At 44.4% G+C, this 26,861-nt stretch overlaps 1 protein-coding gene across 1 annotated transcript in view; it reads right to left on the bottom strand.

Annotated features, from left to right (window-relative positions):
• Positions 1–26,861, bottom strand: part of KDM3B (lysine demethylase 3B) — an 87,297-nt gene that overhangs the window by 17,591 nt on the left and 42,845 nt on the right. Inside the window, exons 10-14 of the mRNA XM_030928022.1 lie at positions 21,279–21,493; positions 19,764–19,916; positions 5,078–5,185; positions 2,780–2,907; positions 822–1,101 (exon numbers count right to left, since the gene is read on the bottom strand). Coding sequence (XP_030783882.1) covers positions 822–1,101; positions 2,780–2,907; positions 5,078–5,185; positions 19,764–19,916; positions 21,279–21,493 — 884 coding nt within the window. The remainder of the gene's footprint in view (positions 1–821; positions 1,102–2,779; positions 2,908–5,077; positions 5,186–19,763; positions 19,917–21,278; positions 21,494–26,861) is intronic.

Raw genomic sequence — 26,861 nt, 5'->3', positions numbered from 1 at the left:
CCGGCCTCTCTAAGATAGTGTTTAACGTGTATCTCCAGAATACCTGTACTGAAGTCACTTGGAGTGCTTGTTAAAAATGGAGATTGTTACCCTCAGAGATTCTGATTTCATAGTTCTGGGTGAGACACAGGAATCTGCATTTTTAACCATTCCCCAGCTGATTCTTGTGCCCAGCTGAAAACTTCTGCTCTAAGTCTAGCTCTCAACCCTGGCTGTATAACAGAACCATCTGAGAAGCTTGTTAAAAGTATTGTATGTGGCTGGGCATGGTGGCTCACGCCTGTAATCCCAGCACTTTGGGAGGCTGAGGCAGGTGGATCACCTGAGGTCGGGAGTTTGAGACCAGCCTGACCAACATGGAGAAACCTCGTCTCTACTAAAAATACAAAAAAATTAGCTGGGCGTAGTGGTGCATCCCTGTAATCTCAGCTACTTGTGGGGCTGAGGCGGGAGAATCACTTGAATCCAGGAGGTGGAGGTTGCAGTGAGCCAAGATCGCGTCATTGCACTCCAGCCTGAACTCCAGGCAACAAGAGTGAAACTCTGTCTCAAAACAAAACAAAACAACAAACAAACAAAAAAAAACCCCTTGTATAAATTCTGACTAAGGAGATCCAGAGTAGGGCCCAGGAATCTGCCTTTTTAGAGAAGTTCCACTTCTAGAAAGAAGTTGAAAGGCAGTCCCTCATTTTTATGTGATTAGCCAGAGAAAGCAAGTAGCACGTTTCATAAATGTGCATGATAATGTATGAGTTCAAAGAATCCTGGAAAAAATTCATGACTTCTACCACAGGCAGAACAGAGGTTTGCCTGCATCTCACCTTTTGTTTCTTCTTTAGCCTTCTGAGTTGCTAAATCTGCCAACCAGTGCAGGGCGGAGGAGGGTGGGGCCGTGTCAGGACAAGGAGGCCTGATGGCTTTCAGTTCACTATTGCTATTTGATGCCGAACTGTCTGTTTTCAGAGGCTCTTCAGATCTGATGTCAGTGCTGTCGGCTTTGGGAACATGGTCCGGCTCTGGAGTTGTTATTGGTGCCGGTCCTCCTCCGCCTGAGAAGGTAGTTTCGTTTCCAGAAGAGGCACTAGGGTTTATGCTAGGAAGCTGAAACACAGAAGGCCAACATGACTGGAGTGCTGTCCTTGGGTAGAAAAAAATACAACACAACTAGTAATGGCTTCACATACTAAATAGGTCTGGGAAGAATAATCTGTCCTGTAACTGGCATTTCATACATTCTTTAATTCTATTTTTTTTTTTTTTTTTGAGACGGAGTCTTGCTCTGCCGCCCAGGCTGAAGTGCAGTGGCCGGATCTCAGCTCACTGCAAGCTCCGCCTCCCAGATTTACGCCATTCTCCTGCCTCAGCCTCCCGAGTAGCTGGGACTACAGGTGCCCGCCTCATCGCCTGGCTACTTTTTTTTTTTTTTTTGTATTTTTTAGCAGAGACGGGGTTTCACCGTATTAGCCAGGATGGTCTCGATCTCCTGACCTTGTGATCCACCCGTCTCGGCCTCCCAAAGTGCTGGGATTACAGGCTTGAGCCACCGCGCCCGGCCACATTCTTTAATTCAACATATATTTATTGAGTCCTACAACATGCCAGAAACCAGGCTAGGTTCTGTGGAAAGATCAGTGAACGAGGCTTGAAGTTTCTAATCTAAAATAAAGAGTTAGCACGCCTGACCCAATTTCTGCAATGGCAAATTGGTAATTTAAATGACCCCGTGGTGCTGTTCTTAGGATTACATAAAATAGTATATGCAAAGGGCTTAGCATAACTCTGACACACATAAATGCTAAATAAATGTTTATTACTCATTGATTTTTCCAAATAATTTGCTCTATCTAGAGTATTTGCATAATCTATATAGTCAACTCTACTGAAAATATATCTCAAGACCCCTCAGCATTAATCCCTGTGCCTCTTATCATCAACGATATGTTGTAGCAGTGTTGCCAGAAAGGCCATGGAATGTAAGCAGTTGGTTGTGGCTGTCTGAAAAGAAAACCAGGCCGGGTGCGGCGGCTCGTGCCTGTAATCCCAGAATCTTGGGAGTCCAAGGTGGGTGGATCACTTGATGTCAGAAGTTTGAGACCAGCCTGAGCAACATGATGAAGCCCTGTCTCTACTACAAATACAAAAACTACCCAGGTATGGTGGCGCATGTCTGTAGTCCCAGCTACTTGGGAGGCTGAAGCATGAGAATCATGTGAACCTGGGAGGCAGAGGTTGCAGTGAGCCGAGATAATGACACTGCACTCCAGTATGGGCAACAGAACAAGACTCTGTCTCAAAAAAACAAAACAAAACAATATAAAACAACAACGGACAGAGCAATGTGAAAACCACTGCCTCTGAACCCAACTCAGTGAGCCAATCTTCCTATTTCTGTCTTCTGCACCTGAGATGAATCCAGTGATAGGGACCATGTGCCTTCTCAGATAAGACTCAAGACCAGCAGTATTCTTAGCAACCTTTTCTATATTCTTTACCCATACAAAGACCCTGAGGTATGTATCTTGACAAGATGCTAAGAATCTCTTTGTGCTATCAGTCAACCATGAACCGGTTTAAAGATGAATGAAGAGAGACTGTACCAATCAGGAGTAATTAAAATCCTTTGAGTAAAGTCCTTTAAGCTCTCTCTAGAAAGGCTTCCCCATCTCCTGATTCCTCAGGAATCCTACAGTAGTATGGCATAACAGAGTTGAAAAGGGGGCATATCCTGGTACACAAAAATTTAAGCTTCACTTAGTTACACCCACACACACCAGTTTACCTGTGACATCCCATTGGTGACGGCAGGTCTCAATACAGATTTGTTCTGTCGACTGATACAAGGGCAGTTTGCTTTAATTCCCCACTTGCCCCGGGCAGCATGTACCATGTCTCCAATATTGTAAAGAGCTGGGAAAAAAAGGTAAACAATAAAAATAACACTAGAATACTTGTATATGCCATATATTATGCTAAGAGTGTTCTTTACATTATCTCCCTCAATCCTTACCACATTTCAATAAGGTAGCTGTTTTTATCTTCAATTTTTGATGATCAAACTGAGACTGAGAGAAGTTAGGTCATTTGCTCAAGTACATAAAGCTGGTAAACAGAAGCACTAAGACTTTAGCCCAGGTATAACTACCCCTAAAGTTCTGCTACTTTTGAGCACTAAGCTATACTCCTTTCCCTCTTCTAGTAAACATTAACACAGTATCCTCCAGGAGAAACTCTAGGGGTAGATTCTTTAGTGTTCAAGAGTGTAAATATTGGCCAGTTGTGGTGGCTCACGCCTCTAATCCCAGCACATGGGAGGCCAAGGCAGAAGAACTGCTTTGAGGTCAGGAGTTTGAGGCCAACCTGGCCAACATAGTGAAACCTCATCTCTACTAAAAATACAAAAATTAGATGGGCATAATGGTGCGTGCCTATAATTCTAGCTACTTGGGAGGCTGAGGCACGAGAATCGCTTGAACCTAGGAGGTAGAGGTTGCAGTGAGCTGAGATTGTGCCACTGTACTCCACTCTGGGTGACAGGGTGAGACTCCACCTCAAAGAGTGTAAACATTTGGAATTGTATACTGTACTGTAAGTTATAACTTAAAAAAAAGGTAAAAACTAATTAATAGATCAATGTAAACTTTATATGGGTAAATATTTAACTATACTTAGACCTGCAGGGAGCAGGCACCCTACCACTGCACTCAGGAAACCCTTTGGCTTAGAAGCAGTGGGGTATAAGGGATCCAGGGATGCTCCACCAAAATTCTTTTTTTTTTTTTTTTGGAGACAGAGTCTCACTGTATCACCTAGGCTAGAGTGCAGTGGCATGATCCTGGCTCACTGCAACCTCCGCCTCCTGGGTTCAAGCAATTCTCCTGCCTCAGTCTCCCCAGTAGTTGGGATTACAGGTGCCTACCACCAAGCCTGGCTAATTTTATATTTTTAGTAGAGATGGGGTTTCACCATGTTGGCCAGGCTGGTCTCGAACTCCTGACCTCAAGTGATTCACCCGCCTCAACCTCCCAAAGTGCTGGGATTACAGGTGTGAGCCACCGTGGCTGGACTGTGGCAAAGCTTTCTTAAGTGGAGGATAATACAGGCAGTAGTTTGGCAGAGTCATCACCTTCAATGCATGTATGTTAATGGAAGTACAGAAGCTAGGCATACAGAACTTCTGGAAGAATCACTGAAGTAAACTGGGATTGTGACACAAACATGACCATTCATTCCTACTGCTGAGCAAGCTGTTTTCCTCATGGATTCAAGATATCTTATTACCTTCAGCTGGATTTATTTTATTTTTTAATTATATGAGATGGGGTCTTCCTATGTTGACCAGTCTGGTTTTGACTTCAAGTGATCCTCCAATCTTGGCCTCCCAAAGTGCTGGGATTACAGGCATGAGCTACCACACCTGACCATTTTAGCTGTTTTACGAGCCTAAAACCAGAAGTCTTTCTGAAAGCCTAGGCACTGGCTTTTTCATTCTGGTCCAGCCAATCACAGATATGTGAAATGGTATCTGGAAACAAGACCAGGTCCTCTAATCAGAAATGGGGAGCAGAGTGTGTAGTGGCCATATGCACACTAATACACATCTAAAGATCCAAATTTGGCTGAGCACAGTGGCTCATGGTTATACTCCCAGCACTTTGGGAGGCTGAGGTGGAAGGGTCACTTGAGGCCAGGAGTTCAAGACCAGCCTGTGCAACATACTGGGACCTCATCTCTGGACAAAAAAAAAAAATAAATTAATTAAATAATAAGCCAGGTGTGGTGGTGCATGCCTGTAGTCCTAGCTACTTGACAGGCTGAGGTGGGAGGATCACTTGAGGCCAGGAGTTCAAGGCTGCAGTAAGCTATGATCACACCATGCACTCCAGCCTGGGTGAGAACAGATGGTGTCTCTTCAATAATCATCATCATCATCATCATCATCATCATCCAAATTCTCAGAGAAATATGATGATGCTTAAAAGAAAAAATCAGGCTAAATCATTTCAAAAAATTTTATGGTATATGGATATCTCAACTAAAAACATTTTTTCCACCAAATCTAAAAAAGGAATTTCCTTACCTGTGCCAGGAATAATTTGCGTGGGCATGAGATTCTCTGGTTCGTGGGACTGTCCCTTTGCACACTTCAACCAGGAGAAAACTTCTTCATCACCCATCTCTTCTGTCTCTGAAACAGAAATGAATGATTTTACTTATAAGGGTCACAAAAATGGATCCTTCTCAGGGAGTGGGAGTTTCAAAACCCCAAAGGCCAATTTTCTCATGGCCAAAGGAGGTAACAACTAATTAAAAAAAAAAAAAGAAAAAAAGAAAAAAAAAAGCCCCTGCTTTACTGAGATTTTATTTATTTATTTATTTATTTTTGAGACAAGGTTTGGCTCTATCATCCATGCTGGAGTCTAGTGGCTTGATCATGGCTCACTGCAACCTCCGCCTCCCTGGCTCAAGCCATCCTCCCACCCTAGTCTGCAGAGTAGCTGGGACTACAGGAATGCACCATCACTCCCAACTAATGTTTGTATTTTTTTGTAGAGATGGAGTTTCGCCATGTTGCCCAGGCTGGTCTTCAACTCCTGGGCTCAAGTTCCTGGGCTGGCCTTGGCTTCCCAAAGTGCTGGGATTACAGGCATGAGTCACTGTGCCCAACCTAAGGTATAATTTATAAAGAACAAATCCAGCAATTTAAAGTGTTTACTTCAGTGAGTTTAGAGAAACTGAATGAACAACTATCACAATCATGACAAAGAACCTTTCTATTCCATCTACAAAAGTTCTCTCAGGCTTTTTGTAGTCAATTCTTTTCCCTCAAGCCCTGGCCATTAGTGATCAACTTTGTAATACTAAAGTTTTGCTTTTCAAAAATTTCATATAAATGGAAGCATGTAGGATGCAGTTTTTGTGTTGGGTTTCTTTCACTTAGCATAATGCTTTTGAGTCACCTACACTGTTGTGTGTATTAGTGATTCATTCCTTTTTATAGCTGAGTAGTATTCCATGGTATGAATGTACCATAACTTATCTGTTCATCAGCTGGTGAACATTTGGACTGTTTCCAATTTTTGGCTATTATAAATAAAGCTGCTACACGGCTGGGCGCAGTGGCTCACACCTGTAATACCAGCACTTTGGGAGGCCGAGGTGGGCTCAGGAACTTGAGCCCAGGAGTTTGAGACCAGCCTGGGCAACATGACAAAAAAAAAAAAAAAAATTAGCCAAGTGTGGTGGTGTATGCCTGTGGCCCCAGCTACTTGGGAGACTGAGGTAGGAGGACTGTTTGAGCCTGGGAGGTGGAGGCTGCGGGGAGCAGAGATTGCTCCACTGCACTCCAGCCTGGGCAACACAAAGAGACACTGTCTGAAAAACAAAAAACAAAAAAATAAATAAAGCGGATATAAACATTGATGTATAGGTCTTTTTGGGGAAATGTTTTCATTTCTCTTGTAAATACCTAGCAGTGGGATGCTAGGTCATATGGTAAATTTTAGTTTTATAACTTTGTAAGAAATGAACTTATTGCTTTCCAAAGTGATGGTACCAATCTGCATTCCTACCAGCAATATTTAAGAGGTCTACTACTTCTTCCACATCCTTGATAATACTTGATACTGTCCGGTTTTGTTTCTTTTGAGATGGAGTCTTACTCTGTCGCCCAGGCTGGAGTGCAGTGGCGAGATCTCGGCTCACTGCAACCTCCGCCTCCCAGGTTCAAGCAATTCTCCTGCCTCCGCCTCCCGAGTCGCTGAGACTACAGGCACGTGCCACTATGCCCAGCTAATTTTTTGTGTTTTTCCTAGAGACAGCGTTTCATCATGTTAGCCAGGATGGTCTCAATCTCCTGACCTCATGATCCACCCGCGTTGGCCTCCCAAAGTGCTGGGATTACAGGTATGAGCCGCTGCGCCCGGCTGATACTGTCAGTTTTAAAAATTTTAGCCATTCTAGTAGACATAATGATTTTTCATTATGGTTTTAATTTATATTTCCCAAATGAATTACAATTTTTCCCATGTACTTATCTGTCATCGATCTATCTTTTTTGGTGAGGTATCTGTTCAAACCTTTTTAAAACTAGCTTGGGCTGGCACGGTGGCTCATACCTGTAGCACTTTGGAAGGCCAGTGTGGAAGAATTGCTTGAGCATAAGAGTTAAAGACCAGGACAGGCAACACAGTGAGACCCCATTTCTACAAAACCAAACCAAAACAGAACAACAATAACAAAAAAACGGGCTTGTTTGCCCAGGCTGGTATCAAACTCCTGCTGGACTCTAGCGATCCTTCTGTCTCAGCCTCCCAAGTAGCTGGGATTATAGGTGTACACCACTATGCACAGTAGCTTTTCATCTGCTTTTTGGAGACAGGGTCTCACTCTGTCACCCAGGCTGGAGTGCAATGGCACAATCATGGCTCACAGCAGCCTCAACCTCCCAGGGTTAAATAATTCTCCCATCTCAGCCTCCTGAGTAGCTGGGACCACAAGTGAAAGCCACCACATCTTGCTAATTTTTAAATGTTTTTTTGTAGAGATGAGGTCTCCCTATGTCGCCTAGGCTGGTCCTGAACTCCTGGGCTCAAGCAATCCCACTGCCTTGGCCTCCGTAACTGTTGGGATTACAGGTTATAAGCCACTGTGCCTGGGCTATTTTCTTAAATGTGTCTTTTTTTTTTGGAGACGGGGTCTCACTCTTTTGCCCAGCTGGAGTGCAGTGGTGCAATCTCGGTTCACCGCAACCTCCGCCTCCTGGGTTGAAGTGATCCTCCTGCCTCAGCTTCCCGAGCAGCTGGGATTACAGGTGCCTGCCACCATGCCCGGCTAATTCTCTGTATTTTTAGTAGGGACAGGGTTTCATCATGTTGGCCAGGCTGGTCTTGAAATCCTGACCTCAGGTGATCCACCTGCCTCAGCCTCCCAAAGTGCTGGGATTACAAGCATGAGTCCACTGTGCCCAGCCTTAACGTGTCTTCTGAAAAGGTAAAGTTTTAAACTTGTATATTAGGCCGGGCACAACAGCTCGTGCCTGTAATCCCAGCACTTTGGGAGGCCGAGACAGGTGGATCACCTGAGGTCAGGAGTTGGAGACCAGCCTGGCCAACATGGTGAAACCCTATCTCTACTAAAATACAAAAAAATTGGCTGGGTGTGGTGGTGGGCACCTGTAATCCTGACTGCTCGGGAGGCTGAGGCAAGAGGATCGCTTGATCCTGGGAGGTGGAGGCTGCAGTGAGCTAAGATTGCACCACTGCACTCCAGCCTGGGTGACAGGGTGAGACTGTCTCACAAAAAAAAAAAAAAAAAAAAAAAAAAAAATTAAGAATAAAAAATAAACTTTTATATTTGTTTTTCATTTGCATTGTGTTCTAAGAAATATTTGTCTAGTGCAAGGATACAAATATTTCTTTCTAGAAGTTTTAGTTTTAGCTTTTATGTTTAGGCCTATGGTCCACCAAGAGTTAGTATTTTGTATATGGTAGGAGGTAAAGAGAGAGGTTCCTCTTTTTTTCTTTGAATATGGATATACAGTTGTTCCAGTACCATTTATGAAAGGGCTATCCTTTCCCCTACTGAACTACCTTGGCACCTTTGTCACAGTTGATTATGTAGGTGTGGGTTTACTTCTAGATTGTTTTCTGCTCCCTTACCACAGTGTCTTGATTACTGTAGCTTTAATATTAATTCTTGAAATGTAGTACAAGTCCTTCAACTTGAATCTATTTAAAAATTGTTTTGGTTATTCTAGATCCTCTGTATTTCATATACATTTCAGAATCATCTTGTCAATTTCTACAAAATGGCCTACTGAGACTTTGATTTGGAATTGCATTTAATTACATATCAATTTAGAAGAAGTAACATCTTAGTATTCAATCCTCTATTTTTCTTTTCTTTTCTTTTTTTTTAAGACGGAGTTTCGCTCGTTGCCCAGGCTGGAGTGCAATGGCATGATCTCTGCTCACTGCAACCTCTGCCTCCTGGATTCAAGCGATTCTCCTGCCTCAGGCTCCCGAGGAACTGGGATTATAGGCATGTGCCACCATGCCTGACTAATTTTGTATTTTTAGTAAAGACAGGGTTTCTCCATGTTGGTAAGGCCGGTCTCAAACTCCCGACCTCAGGTGGCCTCCCAAAGTGCTGGGATTACAAGCGTGAGTGAGTCACGGTGCCCAGCCTATTTTTCATTATTATTATTATTTTTCTTTATCTTTTCTTTTTGTAGAGATGGGATCTTGCTCTGTTGCCCAGGCTGGTCTCAAACTCCTGGCCTCAAGTGATTCTCCCACTTCAGCTTCCCAACGTGCTAGGATTAGACATGAGCCACCACACGCAGCCCATATTCAATCTTCAGATCCACAAATATGGTATACCTCTTCATTTATTTAGATATTCTTTAATTTCTCTCAGTAATATGTTGTAGTCTTCAGTGTATGTGTCTTGTAGGTATTGGCTAAATTTGTCCCTAAGCACTTCATGATTTTATGATGCTATTGTAAATAATGCTGCGATGCGATCTTGGCTCACTAAAGCTTCCGCCTCCCAGGTTCAAGGAATTCTCCTGCTTCAACCTCCCATTACATTTCAGTTTCTAATTGTTCACTGCTATTATACAGAAAAATAATCGATCTTTGTATGTTGACTTTGTATCCTGTAACATTGAAAAAAAACTCATTAATTAGCTTTTTTGTAGATCTCTGCATTTCTAAATAGATGATCATGTTGTCTGAGAATAAAAACCATTTTACCGCTTTCCAATCTGTATGTCTCTTTTTTGTTTTCCTTTTCCCTTTTATTTCTTCATACTGACCACTAACTCCAGTAAAATACTGAATAGAAGTTACAAAAGCAGACATCCTTGCTTTGTTCCCGAACCTAAGAGGAAGAAGTCAATCTTTCATATTACATATGATATTCTACTTATACACAGTTGTGTTTTTCAAACATTATTTCATTATCATTCTCCAAAGAGCCTTTTCAGACTTTGTTTTGTGGTCATTGTGCTCTCCACCCAAGAAATTTTAATACCAGATATACTGTATATCTGTTTATGTATTATGGCCCCCTGAAAGGGCACAAAAAATTTTTAACATTTTAGATTCTCCCTCCCCAGCAAGAGCCAATTTTCACCTGATGAGAATGCATAGCCTAGGTTTTTGATAATTTAGACAAATGATTTTTCTGCTATATCTTGAGATCATGTGGTTATTTTTTAGTCTACTAATATAGTGGACTGCACTGATTTTCAAGTGAACCCCATTTGTTCATGATGTATTATTCTTTTTATGTATCTCTTGACTCAAACTTGTTTAAGTTTTATAAAACATTTTAACATCTATTTTTACATCTATGTTCATAATGGATACTGGGGTTGTAACTTTCTATGCTTCTCACATCTTTATTTGGTTTTGATGTTAGTATAATGCTGGCTTCATAAAACAAGCTGGTAAGTGTTTCCTCCTACTTTCTGAAAGACTGTGCATAGTTGGTATTACTTCCTCCTTAAACGTTTGCTGTAATTTACTAGTAAGGCCACCATCTAGACCTTAAGTTTTCTTTGTTGAAAGGTTTTTGAAACTGCAAATTCAATTTCTTTCTCTCTCTCTTTTTTTTTTAGGAGTTTAAGAGCAAAGATTTAATAGGCAAAAACAAAAAACAAGAAAGAGAAAGGAAAACAGCTCTCTAGTGAGACAGAGGGGACTCCCGAGAGGAAAAGACCAGCTGGTAGCAGATGTGCTGGATTTTATAGTCAGGCTTGAGGAGGCGGTGTCTGATTTACATAGGGATTACAGATTGGTTCAATCAGGTATGATGTTTACATAGCATTAGGGGAAGGCTGTCTGCCCCACCCTAATCTTATTATGCAAATGAACTTTCCCCTTGGCTGGTGCCATCTTGTCGGCTTCTTACTGTACATGTGGTTGACAAAGAGAAGGGAAGACGGAGCTCCCATCTTGAACATGATTTCATAACTGCTAACATCTATGTCTGCAACTCAATTTTACAGGGTGCTCTTTGTCAGAAAGAAAATAATTTGGGGCTGCTTTTCATTAAATGGAAAACCTTACCAAGGACTTCTGTACCCTCAGTATCTGCCTAAGTAATTTCTTCTTAACACCTGTATCATTCCGCTCTCTGGAGTGGTAACCCTAACTGCTGTTACGGGGTGTTGGATGAGGGCTCTTTCTGGCTACTTCCTGCTGAAAAGAGGTGTTGTGTGGGGAATAGCAGGTAGGGTTCCTCTTGGGGTTGATCTAAGGGTCCTCAGAAGAAAGGCATGTCCATGTGTGGTTCTGACTGTGGCACCATCTGGAGTTTGATTGCTGTTAGCCATTCTGATGGGTTGTAACACTGGTTTGCCTCCACCAGATGTTGCATTTTGATGAATGCTGTACCTTGGTATCTGGGACAAGGTTCCCAATATGAAGCGTCTATGTTGTCTGGGGTAAATACCTGAGGTTCATCATCTCGTGCCAGGAAAATTTTGGACATGGACACACATGAGGAATTTAGGAGTGGAGGTTTAACAGGCAAAAGAAAGAGAAAGAAAAAGAAAGGAAAACAGATCTCTCTCTAGTGAGAGAGAGGGGACTTCCAAGAGGAAAAGCCCAATTTTTTAATGTAAAGTTATTTAAGTTCTCTATTTGTTCTCGAGGGAATTTTGATGGTTTGTGTTTTTCATGGAATTTGTCCATTATATCCAAGCTGTAAAAGCATAGGCTGGGTGTGGTGGCTCACACCTGTAATCTCGGCACTTTGGCAGGCTGAGGCGGGCAGACTGCCTGAGGTCAGGAGTTCAAAACCAGCCTGGCCAACATGCCAAAACCCGGTCTCTACTAAAAATACAAAAATTAGCTAGGTTTGGTGGCACGCACCTGTAACCCCAGCCACTTGGGAGGCTAGGGCAGGAGAATCGTTTGAACCCGGGAGGTGGAGGTTGCAGTGGGCTGAGATGGTGCCACTGCACTCCAGCCCGGGAGACAGAGATAGACACTGTCTGAAAAAAAAAAAATTTTATTGGCATAATAATGTTCATTTTACTTATCCTTTTAATGTCTAAAAGATCTGTATTGCGGTCCTCATATTCTTTTTTTTATTATAAAAGAGATAGGGTCTCACTATGTTCCCCTGCTAGTCTCAAACTCCTGGATTCAAGTGACCCTCCCACCTAAGATTCTCAAGTAGATGAGAGTATAGGCACACGTCACTGTGCCTGCATCTCTCATTGGTAAACTGTATATTCTCTTTTTTATCATGTAGGCAGAAGATTAGTACATATAAAATATCTTTCTCTCATTTACACTTTTTTTTGTTTGTTTTTTGTTTTTTTTTTGAGACGGAGTCTCGCTGTCACCCAGGCTGGAGTGCAGTGGCCGGATCTCAGCTCACTGCAAGCTCCGCCTCCCGGGTTCACGCCATTCTCCTGCCTCAGCCTCCCAAGTAGCTGGGACTACAGGCGCCCGCCAACGCGCCCGGCTAGTTTTTTGTATTTTTTAGTAGAGACGAGGTTTCACCATGTTAGCCAGGATGGTCTCGATCTCCTGACCTCGTGATCCGCCCGCCTCGGCCTCCCAAAGTGCTGGGATTACAGGCTTGAGCCACCGCGCCCGGCCTTTTTTTTTTTTTTTTTTGAGACGGAGTCTCGCTCTGTCGCCCGGACTGGAGTGCAGTGGCCGGATCTCAGCTCACTGCAAGCTCCGCCTCCCGGGTTTACGCCATTCTCCTGGCTCAGCCTCCGGAGTAGCTGGGACTACAGGCGCCCGCCACCACGCCCGGCTACTTTTTTTTTTTTTGTATTTTTTAGTAGAGACGGGGTTTCACCGTGTTAGCCAGGATGGTCTCGATCTCCTGACCCCGTGATCCGCCCGTCTCAGCCTCCCAAAGTGCTGGGATTACAGGCTTGAGCCACCGCACCTGGCCTTCATTTATACTCTTTTAAAAAGTTAATTGTTTTTTTTTTCTTTTTTTTTTTTTGAGACAGAGTTTCACTCTTGTTGCCTAGGCTAGAGTGCAACGTCACAACCTCAGCTCACTACAACGTCCGCCTAAGTGAGACCTCCTGAGTAGCTAGGTCTACAGGTGCCCGCCACCATGCTTGGCTAATTTTTTTTGTGTTTTTAGTAGAGACAGGGTTTCACCATGTTGGCCAGGCTGGTCTCAAACTCCTGACCTCAGGTGATCCACCTGCCTCAGCCTCCCAAAGTGCTGGGATTACAGGTGTGAGCCACTGCTCCTGGCCTTAACTTTTGAGACAGGGTTGCACTCTGTCACCCAGGCTGGAATACAGTGGTGCAATTTTCTTGGTTTGAGAAAAGCTGATAGAATGGTCACTCATTTTTTTTTTCTTTTGTAAGACAGAGTCTCACTCTGTTGCCTACACTAGAGTGCAGTGAAGTGATCATGGCTCAACCTCCCAGGTCAAGTGATCCTCCCACCTCAACCTCCCAAGTAGCTGTGACCACAGGCATGTGTCACCATGCCTGGCTACTTTTAAAAAATATTTGTGGTGGGGCATGGTGGCTCACGCCTGTAATCCCAGGACTTTGGGAGGCCGAGGCGGGTGGATCATGAGGTTAGGAGTTCAAGACCAGCCTGCTAACATAGTGAAACCCCATCTCTACTAAAAGTACAAAAAATTAGCCAGGCGTGGTGGCAGTAACCTGTAATCCCAGCTACTTGGGAGGCTGAGGCAGCAGAATCACTTGAAACTGGGAGGCAGAGGTTGCAGTGAGCCGAGATCGCACCACCGCACTCCAGCCTGGTTGACAGTGCAACACTCCGTCTCAAAAAAAATAAATAAATAAATAAAAAATTTGTAGGCCGGGCACAGTGGCTCACATCTGTAATCAGGAGTTTGAGATGAGCCTGATTAATTAACTTGGCAAAACCCTGACTCTATTAAAAATACAAAAAAAAAAAAAAAAAAAAAATTTAGCAGGGCATGGTGGCACACGCCTGTAATCCCAGCTACTTAAAGGGGCTGAGGCAGGAGAATAGCTTGAACTCAGGAGGCGGAGGTTCTAGTGAGCCCAGATCACGCCCCTGCATTCTAGCCTGGGCGACAGTGAGACTCCATCTCAAGAAAAAAAAAGAAGGCCGGGCGCGGTGGCTCAAGCCTGTAATCCCAGCACTTTGGGAGGCCGAGGCGGGCGGATCACAAGGTCAGGAGATCGAGACCATCCTGGCTAACACGGTGAAACCCCGTCTCTACTAAAAAATACAAAAAAAAAAAAAAAAAACTAGCCGGGCGAGGTGGCAGGCGCCTGTAGTCCCAGCTACTCGGGAGGCTGAGGCAGGAGAATGGCGTGAACTCGGGAGGCGGAGCTTGCAGTGAGCTGAGATCTGGCCAGTGCACTCCAGCTTGGGTGACAGAGCGAGACTCCGTCTCAAAATAAATAAATAAATAAATAAAAATAAAAAAAAAAAGAAAAAACAAAACAAAACAAAAAAGTTCATTCCATTGTTTTCTGTTGTCTTCTGGCCTATAGGACTTCTGACAAATTGGCTGTCATTCTTTTTTTTTTTTTTTTGAGACGGAGTTTTGCTCTTGTTGCCCAGGCTGAAGTGCAATGGCACGACCTTGGCTCACCTCAACCTCCGCTTTCCAAGTTCAAGCGATTCTCCTGCCTCAGCCTCCTGAGTAGCTGGGACTACAGGCATGTGCCACCACACCCGGCTAATTTTGTATCTTTAGTAGAGACAGGATTTCACCATATTGGCCAGGTTGGTCTCCAACTCCTGACCTCAGGTGATCCGCCCACCTTGGTCTCCCAAAGTGCTGGGATTACAGGCATGAGCCACGGTGCCCATCCAGGCTTTCATTCTTATCTTTGTTACTCTACACAAAATGTGCTTTGGTGTGGTTTTCTTAATGCTTCTACTGTTTGGAATTTGTTAATTTTGTCTGTACATAATTTTTACCAAATCTGGAAATTTTTTGCTTTTATTTAAATATTTTTTCTGTCTCTGCTCTCCCACTCTTTCTTTCTGAAACTCTACTTGTATGTTTGGTAGACCACCTGATATTTCCTGCAGCTCTACAAAGCATTTTTCAATTAATAAATGTAGGTCATTTTTCTCTGTGCTTTGTTTTAGATAGTTTCGTTTGTCGTGTCTGCAAGTTTAGTCTTTTTTTTTCTTCTATATTATCAAATCTGCTGTTAATCTCATCTGGTGTAAATATCAGAGATATTTTTCATCTCTGTAAGTTTTCATTTGGGCCTTTATATATCTTCTTTTTCTCTCCTCATCACATCATGTTTTTCTTTAAATCCTTAATCATATGTATAAGATGTATAGTAGCTACATTAAAGATTTTTTTGTTGTTGTTGAAATGGGGTCTTGCTATATTGCCCAGGCTGGAACTGAACTCCTGGGCGTAAGTGATCCTCCCACTTCAGCCTCCCAAAGTGCTGGGATTACAGGTGTGAGCCCCCATACCTGGCTTAAGGTTCTTTTCTATTCTTTTTTTTTTTTCTGAGACAGAGTTTCACTCTTGTTGCCCAGGCTGGAGTGCAATGGCATGATCTTGGCTCACTGCAACCTCTACCTCCCAGATTCAAGTGATTCTCCTGCCTTAGCCTCCCGAGTAGCTGGGATTACAGGCACCTGCCACTATGCCTGACTAATTTTTTGTATTTTTCGTGAAGACAGGGTTTCACCATGTTGGAGAGGCTGGTCTCGAACTCCTGACCTCAGGTTATCCACCTGCCTGGGCCTCCCAAAGTTCTGAGATTACAGGCATGAGCCACTGTGCCAGGCTGGTTCTTTTCTATTTCACTGTCATTCTGGGGTTTTTTCCTATTGATTGATTACCCCTCCTCGGCTTACTGGTCATGTAAGTTGGTATTTTTGCACACTTGATAATTACTGATTAAATGCAAGGCTTTGAGACTTATTTTTCTGGGTAATGGGTTTTGTTTGAAGGATGCTCCTTTATTCCTTTAAAGGGTATTTGGTGTTAGTGTGGTGCACAATTAAGTAACTTGCTGATCAGTTTGATTCTTCCAAGGCTTGCTTTATACTTTGTTATGGAGGCTCCAGAATAGTTTTTATTCTGAGACTAAATTAGTCCCACTACTCTTCACATTGGCTGATGGGAATACAAATCATGAATTTTGTGAATTATTCAGTCAACTGCTTTCTGAAGGTTCCATCTTGGGCTTTGTGGAGTTTCATCTCATTCATGCACAGATTTCTATATAGGCAAAAAACCAAGGGGCTCTCTGTAGATCTCTGTGCAGTTCCAACCTTTTCAGCACTTTGCCTTACTCTTCTCAGACTGTCATCTCTGTCTCTAGTCAGTAAGGTTGGCAGTTTCTGTTTCGGTTATCTTTCCCTTCCTATAGCTAGAAACTGTACCTAAGCAGTAAGCCAGGGCAACTGTAGGGATCACCTTGTTTTTTCCCCTTCTCTCAGAGATAACAGTCCCATGTTGCCTGTTGTTCGACGTCAAAAACTGTGGTTTCATATATTTTATCTAATTTTCTCACTGTTTATGGCAGGAGGGCAATTCCTGCGGCAGTTAATCTTTCATGGGCGGGAGGAGAATACTCTAGCAGCTAACATTTATGGAATACCTGGTGGGTGTCAGGTCCTGTTCTTTTTTTTTTGAGACAGAGTCTCGCTCTGTCGCCCAGGCTGGAGTGCGGTGGCCAGATCTTAGCTCACTGCAAGCTCCGCCTCCCGGGTTCCCGCCATTCTCCTGCCTCAGCCTCTCGAGTAGCTGGGACTACAGGCACCCGCCACCTCGCCCGGCTAGTTTTTTGTATTTTTTAGTAGAGACGGGGTTTCACCGGGTTAGCCAGGATGGTCTCGATCTCCTGACCTCGTGATCCGCCCGTCTCAGCCTCCCAAAGTGCTGGAATTACAGGCTTGAGCCACCGCGCCCGGCCGTCAGGTCCTGTTCTAACGACGTTACATACAACATCTCATTCAAAACAACAAAGCTGTGAGGGAAGTACTGATACCTTTGTTTTGCAGACAAGAAACCTGAGGCTCTGCAGGATTAAGTAACTAGCCCAAAATACAATCGTTGGTACAATAAGAGGTAGAAATAGGTGTCACATCACAGTAGCCTAAACTCTAAACCATTATACAATGATTATATTGTACCTCTGAAGAGGGAAGAATGAAAAAGTCAAGGGGTAAGGAGGGTTTTGGGCATGTAATAAGATAAAGCAAGAACCAAGGGCAGCAAATAATTTGAAAAGACATTTTTCATAAGAAAATAAACAAATGGCTGGCCACAGTGACTCACACCTATAATTCCAGCAGTTTGGGAGGCCAAGGCAGGAGGATCACTTGAGCCTGGGAATTAGAGACCAGACTGGGCAACGTAGCAAGACTCCATCTCTACCAAAAAAAATAAGCCAGGCATGGTAGCACATGCCTGTAGTCCCAGCTATGCAGGAAGCTTAGATGGGAGAACTGCTTGGGCACAGGAGAATGAGGCTGCAATGAGCCATGATCATGCCACTGCACTCCAGCCTGACTGACAAAGCGAGACCCTTTCTTAAAAACAAACAAAAAAAAAAAAAGAAAAGAAAAAAAAAGCACAAGAAAAGATACTCAACATCGTTAGTCACCAGGGGAAAGCAAATCAAAACGACACAATGAGATACTACTTCACAGCCACTGTGATGGCTGTAACAAAAAAGACAAAGGATAAGTGTTGGCAAGAATGTGGAAAATTCCCTCATACATTGCTGGTGGGATTGTAAAACACTGCAGCTACTTTAAAATATAGTCTGGCAGTTCCTCAAAAGGTTAAAAGTAGAATTGTCATATGCCCTAGACAATTCCACTCCTATATATATATATACTCAAGAGAAATGCAACCATAAATTCACACAAAAAAACTGTACACAAATGTTCACAGTAGCACTATTCATGATAGCCAAATGTGGAGGCAACCCAAAAGTCCATCAACTGGTAAATAAACAAAATGTAGTATATCCAAAAAAGGAGTATTATTTGGCAATGCAAAGGAATGATGAATGGTTCACATGTGCTAAAACACAGATGAAACTTTAAAACATTACACTAAGTGAAAAGGGCTAGTCACAGAAGGTATAACAAAGTATAAAGCAAGCCTTGGAAGAATCAAACTGTTTAGCAAGTTACTTAGCTATGCACTAGACACAATAGTGTATGATTTTTTTTTTTTTTTTTTTTTGAGATGAAGTCTTGCTCTGTTGCCTAGGCTGGAGTGCAGCGGTGTGGTTTCAGCTCACTGCAACCTCCATCTCCCGGGTTCAAGCAACTCTCCTGCCTCAGCCTCTCGAGTAGCTGGGATTACAGGCACACACCACCACGCCCGGCTAATTTTTGTATTTTTAGTAGAGACGGGGTTTCACCATATTGGCCAGGCTGGTCTTGAACTCCTGACCTTGGGATCCGCCTGCCCCGGTCTCCCAAAGTGCTGGGATTACAGGCGTGAGCCATGGCGCCTGGCCGATTCTATTTTTATGACATGTCCAGAATAGGCAAATCTACAGAGACAAAAAGCAGACTACTTGTTAAAATAGCATTAATCTTAAAAAAAAAAAAGAGAAAAGCGGACTAGCGGATGCCAAGGGCTGAGGAGGAACGGGGAGTGACTGATAATAGGTATGGGTTGTCAGCTGGGGTGTGGGGTGATGAAAATGGAATTAGATAATGGTGATGGCTGTACAACCTTGTAGATTTACTTTATTTAATTAATTAATTAATTGATTTTTAGACAGATCTCACTCTGCTGTCCAGGCTGGAATGATCACAGCTTACTATAACCTCATGCTCTGAGCTCAGGTGATCCTCCTGCCTCAGCCTCCTGAGTAGCTATGACTACAAGCATGTGCCACCACGTCTAGCTAGCTAATTATATTTTATTTTGTAGAGATGGGGTCTTGCTGTGTTGCCCAGACTCAAACCCCTGGCGTCAAGTGATCCTCCTATCTCAACCTCTCAAAGTGCTGGAATTACAGGCATGAGCCACCACACTAAGCCTTGTACACATTAAAAAGGGTGAATTTTATGGCATGTGAATTATACCTCAATAAAGATGTTATTTAAAAAAAACACAGGTACGGTGGCTCATGCCTGTGATTCCCAGCACTCTGAGAGGTCGAGGAGGATCTCTTGAGCCTAGGAGGTCAAGGGTGCAGTAAGCTGTGATTGTGCTGCTGCATTCCAACCTGGGTAACAGAGCAAGAACCTGCCTTAAAACAAAAACAAAAACAAAACAAAACAAGGGAAAATTAATAATCCTTCTTGTCCTGTTTCAGCCTTCCTAGGCTAAGTATTTGCCATTTTAAGATCTTATAATACAACGAAGTTGAATGAAGCCAAGTAGCTAAAGAGAGACATAAGGCCGGGCGCGGTGGCTCAAGCCTGTAATCCCAGCACTTTGGGAGGCCGAGACGGGCGGATCACGAGGTCAGGAGATCGAGACCATCCTGGCTAACACGGTCAAACCCCGTCTCTACTAAAAAAATACAAAAAGCTAGCCGGGCGAGGTGGCGGGCGCCTGTAGTCCTAGCTACTCGGGAGGCTGAGGCAGGAGAATGGCGTAAACCCGGGAGGCGGAGCTTTAGCAGTGAGCTGAGATCCGGCCACTGTACTCCAGCCTGGGCGACAGAGCGAGACTCCGTCTCAAAAAAAAAAAAAAAAAGAGAGAGACATAAGCCCATTCCTGCCTCAATTTTCAAATCCCACAACACCAAGGACATACCTCCAGGTTACCTTTCAAGCTCCACAGGACAATGTTTACTTACCACTGCGTGGCCGGCTTTTCCTGAGCCGGTAACAGTCAAGGCAGACCCCAAATCCACATTTGCGACAAACCCAGTGGATGTTGAAGAGAGTTGTTTCACACACATCACACATCTCCCGTACACCACGCACGGCTCGCTTCCATGCCACTTTCTCTGGTGGAAAGACAAAACAGAATTGGCATTGATCATCCTGACCAATTGCAAAAGACCCCAGACCCACTGATTCCCTACTCAAGTTATTTTGTTCAGCAATAAAACTCAAAGATTCATGAAGTCTGTGTTTCTATAATTGTGGGAGAAACTAAATACAAGAATTTCTAGTATTTCTGAACAAACTGACTGTACAACTTATTTATAATTTTTTTTTTTGAGATGGAGTCTCGCCCTGCCACCCAGGCTGGAGTGCAACGGCACAATCTTGGCTCACTGCAACCTCCGCCTCCCGGGTTCAAACGATTCGCCTGCCTCAGCCTCCCAAGTAGCTGGGATTACAGGCACCTGCCACCAGGCCCAGCTAAATTTTGTATTTTTAGTAGAGAAGGGGTTTCACCATGTTGGTTAGGCTGGTCTCGAACTCCTGATCTCATGATCCGCCTGCCTCTGCCTCCCAAAGTTCTGAGATTACAGGAGTGAGCCACTGTGCCCAACTGGAATTGAAAAATTTTTAACTGGGGGAGTTTCAAAATAAGAGGATTCCTCTCTTGAAATTTAGAATATAGGGCCAGGCATGGTGGCTCACGCCTGTAATCCCAGCACTCTGGGAGGCCCAGGCAGGCGGATCACGAGGTCAGGAGATTGAGACCATCCTGGCTAACACAGTAAAATCCTGTCTCTACTAAAAATACAAAAAATTAGCTAGGCATGGTGGTGGGTGCCTGTAGTCCCAGCTACTTAGGAGGCTAAGGCAGGAGAATGGTGTGAACCCAGGAGGTGGAGGTTGCAGTGAGCCGAGATCGCGCCATTGCTCTCCAACCTGGGCGACAGAGTGAGACTCCGTCTCAAAAAAAAAACAAAAAAACAAACGAAATTTAGGATATAATTTCACAGTATAATTTTTCTTAGTCTGGAAAATAGGGCATAGTATCTTACAGACATGGAAATATTTGAAATGCATGAATAATGTGGGTTCTAGGTATGAAACATGGCACCTAGTAGCACACCATCTATTTACAAACCATACAGCTTATTAATAGAAATTGGTTCAAAGCAAACTGAAAATACTCAGAATGAAGCAAACCCAAATGGGAATTTAAATGGATGTTATGGCTGTTGTGCTACAAAAATGAAAGGCAAGTAGAGAAGGAGATTTTGGTTAATTGCCAAAGACTGAAAGAATGAGGTCTGCTGGATATAGTTAAGGTCTCAACTACAGGTTGCTACAAAGAGAAATCTTATTAGTCTTAATTCATTCATAGAAAATGCCATCTGCCACTGTCCCCAATCCTCCCTTTAAGTGAAAGAAAATAGAAGTTTTTCACTAGGAGCACCTGGAAGACAAGTGAGAAGGTGACTTACGGTGTGGCTCCACCATCATCATAGCCTCCTTCTCAGACATTACGAGCTGGCAGAACTGGTCCCCAACATTGGCCAGGATGTATTTTGAGGTCTCTAGATCTATCCCTTCCGCTAGGGAGGAAGAGGGAATCCACAGGTTCATGGCATCAGGGTCACTTTGCTGGGGGCTTAGAAACCCCTCCACACGAAGTACCCCCTTTCGAGTGAAGATCAACCTGAGACATGATCAAATACATGGTAAATTGCAGTAGCAATGCAAACTAACACACACCTAAACTGAGACAACAGGAATCAGACTAAGAATTTTCACCAAAGTTGACCAAAACAGTATGCATTCTCCGCTAATAGTAAAGCTTGTTAACATAACATTTAGTAGGTCTAGATTCTTTAAAAAGTTGTCCCAGAGTTGCTCTAAGTTCTTCCATTTACCGGTTTTACACCTGCACCCATACTGCTGAATGCGACCAGAGAAAAACACAGACCCACTTTCCAATTTTTTTTGTTGCTGTTGTTGAGACGGAGTCTCGCTCTGTCGCCCAGGCTGGAGTGCAGTGGCCGGATCTCAGCTCCCTGCAAGCTCCGCCTCCCGGGTTCCCACCATTCTCCTGCCTCAGCCTCCTGAGTAGCTGGGACTACAGGCGCCCGCCACCTCGCCCGGCTAGTTTTTTGTATTTTTAGTAGAGACGGGGTTTCACCGTGTTAGCCAGGATGGTCTCGATCTCCTGACCTCGTGATCCGCCCGTCTCGGCCTCCCAAAGTGCTGGGATTACAGGCTTGAGCCACTGCGCCCGGCCAAGTTTTTTTTTTTTTTAAGACAGAGTCTTGCTCTGTCACCCAGGCTGGAGTGCCGTGGCATGATCTTGGCTCACTGCAACCTCCACCTCCCGGGTTCGATCAATTCTCCTGCCTCAGCCTCTTGAGTAGCTGGGACTACAGGCGCAAGCCACCATGCCCAGCTAATTTTTGTAATTTTAGTAGAGACAGGGTTTCACCACGTTGCCCAGGCTGGTCTTGAACTACTGATGTCAAGTAATCTGCCTGCCTTGGCCTTTTAAAGTGCTGGGATTACAGGCGTGAACCACACCACTCCCGGCCAACACAGCGCCACTTTCATTGTAACTATTTATTTTTTAGAGACAAAGTTGCGCTCTGTCATCCAGGCTGGAGCACAGTGGTGCCATCACAGCTCACTGCAGCCTTGACGTCCTGGGCTCAAACAATCCTGCCACCTCAGCTTCCCAAGTAGCTGGGACTACAGGCACATGCCACCACATCCAGCTAATTTTTTATTTTATTTTATTTTTTTGAGACACAGTGTCGCTCTGCCACCCAGGCTGGAGTGCAGTGGCGCGATCTCAGCTCACTGCAAGCTCCTCCTCCGGGGTTCCCGGCATTCTCTCGCCTCAGCCTCCCCAGTAGCTGGGACTACAGGCGCCTGACACCACGCGCAGCTAATTTTTTGTATTTTTAGTAGAGACGGGGTTTCACCGTGTTAAGCCAGGATGGTCTCGATCTCCTGACCTTGTGATCCGCCTGCCTCAGCCTCCCAAAGTGCTGGAATTACAGGTGTGAGCCACTGCGCCTGGCCTAATTTTTCATTTTTTTTTTTTTTTTTTTTTTTGAGACGGAGTCTCGCTCTGTTGCCCGGGCTGGAGTGCAGTGGCTGGATCTCAGCTCACTGCAAGCTCCGCCTCCCGGGTTTACGCCATTCTCCTGCCTCAGCCTCCCAACTAGCTGGGACTACAGGCACCCGCCACCTCGCCCGGCTAGTTTTTTTTTTTTTTTTGTATTTTTTAGTAGAGACGGGGTTTCGCATTGTTAGCCAGGATGGTCTCGATCTCCTGACCTCGTGATCCGCCCGTCTCGGCCTCCCAAAGTGCTGGGATTACAGGCTTGAGCCACCGCGCCCGGCCTAATTTTTCATTTTTTAAAATTGTTTGTAGAAACAGGGTCTTGCCATGTTGCCCAGGCCAATCTCAAATACCTGGGCTTAAGCGATCCGCCCACCTCGGCCTTCCAAAGTGTCCGGATTATAGGCATGAGCCACTGTGCCTGCACTTTTAACACTTTAAATTCATGTCTGCCTACCTCAGGTGAGTCCTTAATATTGCCTGACAGTCATGATACAGTTTCTTGGTACACTCCCTCTCCTAGATGCCTATTTTCTTTCTTTTTTTTTTTTTTTTTTTGAGACGGAGTCTCGCTCTATCGCCCAGGCTGGAGTGCAGGGGCCGGATCTCAGCTCACTGCAAGCTCCGCCTCCCGGGTTTACGCCATTCTCCTGCCTCAGCCTCCCGAGTAGCTGGGACTACAGGCTCCTGCCACCTCGCCCGGCTAGTTTTTTGTATTTTTAGTAGAGACGGGGTTTCACCGTGTTAGCCAGGATGGTCTCGATCTCCTGACCTCGTGATCCGCCCGTCTCGGCCTCCCAAAGTGCTGGGATTACAGGCTTGAGCCACCGCGCCCGGCCTTTAGATGCCTATTTTCATACCTTCCTTCTATTCATACCTCCAATATTACTTCCCCCGTGAGGACCTTGCTTTCTATTCCACTGAGAAAACAGGAGCCAGAAGACAACTTCCACAAGCTCCCACCAAGACACTACCACACTTACCTGCAACTTGGCCCACGTATTCTGTATGATTTCCTGCTGCTCTGAACCAGCAAAGGCCAGTATCTCCTGCTACATCCTATCACTTTTCCGCAACCCAAAGACATTTCTCCACTAAATCTCTCCTCTCTTTTCAATATCATCTATTTTCTTCTCTATCAGATCACTGTTGCCAGCATATAAATTCCCTCCAATTTCAACCACAAAAATCCTCTCAAGCCATACCCTCCCTCCATTTATCTGCTTGAGCAAAGTTTCTCTGAAGAGCTGTCTATACTCAACCAGGCATGGTGGCTCACGCCTGTAATCCCAGCACTTTGGGAGGCTGAAGTGGGCAGATCACGAGATCAGGAGATTGAGACCATCCTGGCTAACACGGTGAAATCTCATCTCTACTAAAAATACAAAAAATTAGCCAAGCGTGGTAGTGGGCGCCTGTAGTCCCAGCTACTCGGGAGGCTGAGGCAGGAGAATGACGTGAACCCAGGAGGCAGAGCTTGCAGTGAGCTGAGATTGCACCACTGCACTCCAGTCTGGGCAACAGAGCGAGACTCCATCTCAAAAAAAAAAAAAAAAAAAAAAAAAAAGAGTTGTCTATACTCATTGCCATAGGTTCCTTTCCCTTAAATTTTCTACCCTACAATCAGGCACTTCCCCTACCAATCTACCAAAACTATTTTGATAAGGTAATTCTACCTTGCTAAATCAGTCACTTCTAGTTCATATGTAACATGACCTGTCAGCAACATTTTTACTTTTTTATTAAAAACTGTTTTGTGCCGGGCACGGTGGCTCACACCTATAATCCCAGCACTTTGGGAGGCTGAGGCAAGCGGATCACCTCAGGTTAGGAGTTCAAGACCAGCATGGCCAACGTGGTGAAACCCTCTCTCTACCAAAAATACAAAAAATTAACCAAGCGTGGGGGCGCGCACCTGTAATCCCAGCTACTCAGGAGACTGAGGCAGCAGAATCGCTTGAACCCAGGAGGCAGAGGTTGCAGTAGCCAAGACCACGCCAGCCTGAGCAACAGGCAAGACTGCAGCCTGGGCAACAGGGCAAGACTCCATCTCAAAAAAAAAATTATTATTATTATTTTTTTTGTAGAGACAGGGTCTCACTACATTGTTCAGGATGGTCTCAAACTGCTGGCCTCAAGTGATCCTTCAACCTTAGCCTCCCAAAGTCCTGGCATTACAAGCGTGAGCTATCGCCCCCATCCAAGTCAGCAACACTTGACACAGTTCATTATTCCTTCCTGGAAATACTTTCTTTAGTGTCTTCTGGGATACCTCACTGCCTAGTTTTCCTGCTATTTCACTAGCTGTTCTTTCTCAGTCTCCTTTACTAGTTGCTTCCATCTTTCTCACCTCTAAACATTGGAGAGTACCAGAGTTTGGTCCCTGGACTGCTATTCTTCTTTATCTATCCTCTGATCTCACTTAGATTGACAGCTTTAAATACTTGGTGATATCCAAATGTATATCTTCAGTAGGACCCCTTCCCCTAACTCTAGAGCTGTATCTCCAGCTGCCTTCTCAGTATCTCACCTTTGAAAATCTAACAGGCATCTCAAATTTAACACGGCCAAGTTAAAACTCCCCCTTTTCCTCCCCAAACCTGCTTTTCCCTAAAGAATCTCTTTATCAGTAAATGGCAATCTCATTCTTCCTATTTTTAGGCCAAAAGACATACCTAGAACCAGACACAGAATCATCCTTAAGTCCTTTCTTTCATACTTCACATCTAATTCATCAGAAAATTATGTCTGCTCTATCTTCAACCACTTCTCATCATGTCCATCACTATCTCCCTGGTCCAAGCCCCATTATTTCTCACTTGGATAATTCCAACAGCCTCCTAACTTCTCTGCTTCTGCCCTTGCCTCTACATAACCTATTCTCAAGAAGGTGGCCAAAGTGGCCTTTTTTTTTTTTTTGAGACGGAGTCTCGCTCTGCCGCCCAGGTTGGAGTGCAGTGGCTCGATCTCGACTCACTGCAAGCTCCGCCTCATGGGTTCACGCCATTCTCCTGCCTCAGCCTCCCGAGGAGCTGGGACTACAGGCGTCCGTCACCACGCCCGGCTAATTTTTTTGTATTTTTAGTAGAGACGGGGTTTCACCGTCTTAGCCAGGATGGTCTCGATCTCCTGACCTTGTGATCCGCCCGCCTCGGCCTCCCAAAGTGCTGGGATTACAGGCGTGAGCCACTGCGCCCGGCCGAAAGTGGTCTTTTAAAACATTAATGAGTGTCACTCATCAGTTCAAGGCCTCCAATGACTTCTCATCAGAGTAAAAACCAAGGCCTTTGGAATAGCCTTTTAAAATGTGGTCCCATCATTAACTCATTCACCTCAACTCCTTTTCCTTCTTTGCTTATTCTATTTTAGCAACCTAACTTTATGGAGATACCAGAAATATTCCAGCTTTGGGATGCTTGCAACTGTCTGGAATACCTGTCACAGTATGGTGTATTCCTTCACCTCCTGCAGGCTGTTCTTCAACTCTCACTTTCTCAAATCATCCTGTTTAAAACTGTAGCCTCTCTAGCCTCCTCACACTTCAATCCTCTTTCCTTATTTTTCTCATAGTTATTATCAGCTGACATATCATTTTTTATTTTTTATTTTTCTTTTAGAGGAGCCTTGCATTGCTTCTAAGGTTGGAGTGCAGTGGTACAATCAAGGCTCAATGCACCCTCGACCTCCTGGGCTCAAGTGATCCTCCCAACTCAGCCTCCTGAGTAGCTGGAATTACAGGTGTGTGCCACCACACTCGGCTAATTTTTAAAATTTTCTGTAGAGACAAGGTCTCACTATGTTGCCCATGCTGGTCTCAAGTGATCCTTCTGCTTCGGCCTACCAAAGTGCTGGAATTAAAGGCGTGTAATCATGTTTGGCCTTTTTCCTTATTTACTGTCTGCCTCCCCAACCTTCTGAGGGCTGAAATTTGATTTTTTTGTTGTTCACTGCT

This window comes from Rhinopithecus roxellana, chromosome 3 (genome assembly GCF_007565055.1).
Source record: "Rhinopithecus roxellana isolate Shanxi Qingling chromosome 3, ASM756505v1, whole genome shotgun sequence".
NCBI lineage: Eukaryota > Metazoa > Chordata > Mammalia > Primates > Cercopithecidae > Rhinopithecus > Rhinopithecus roxellana.
Note: the sequence above shows the minus strand (reverse complement) of the source record. Positions and strands in the feature narration are given on the sequence as shown.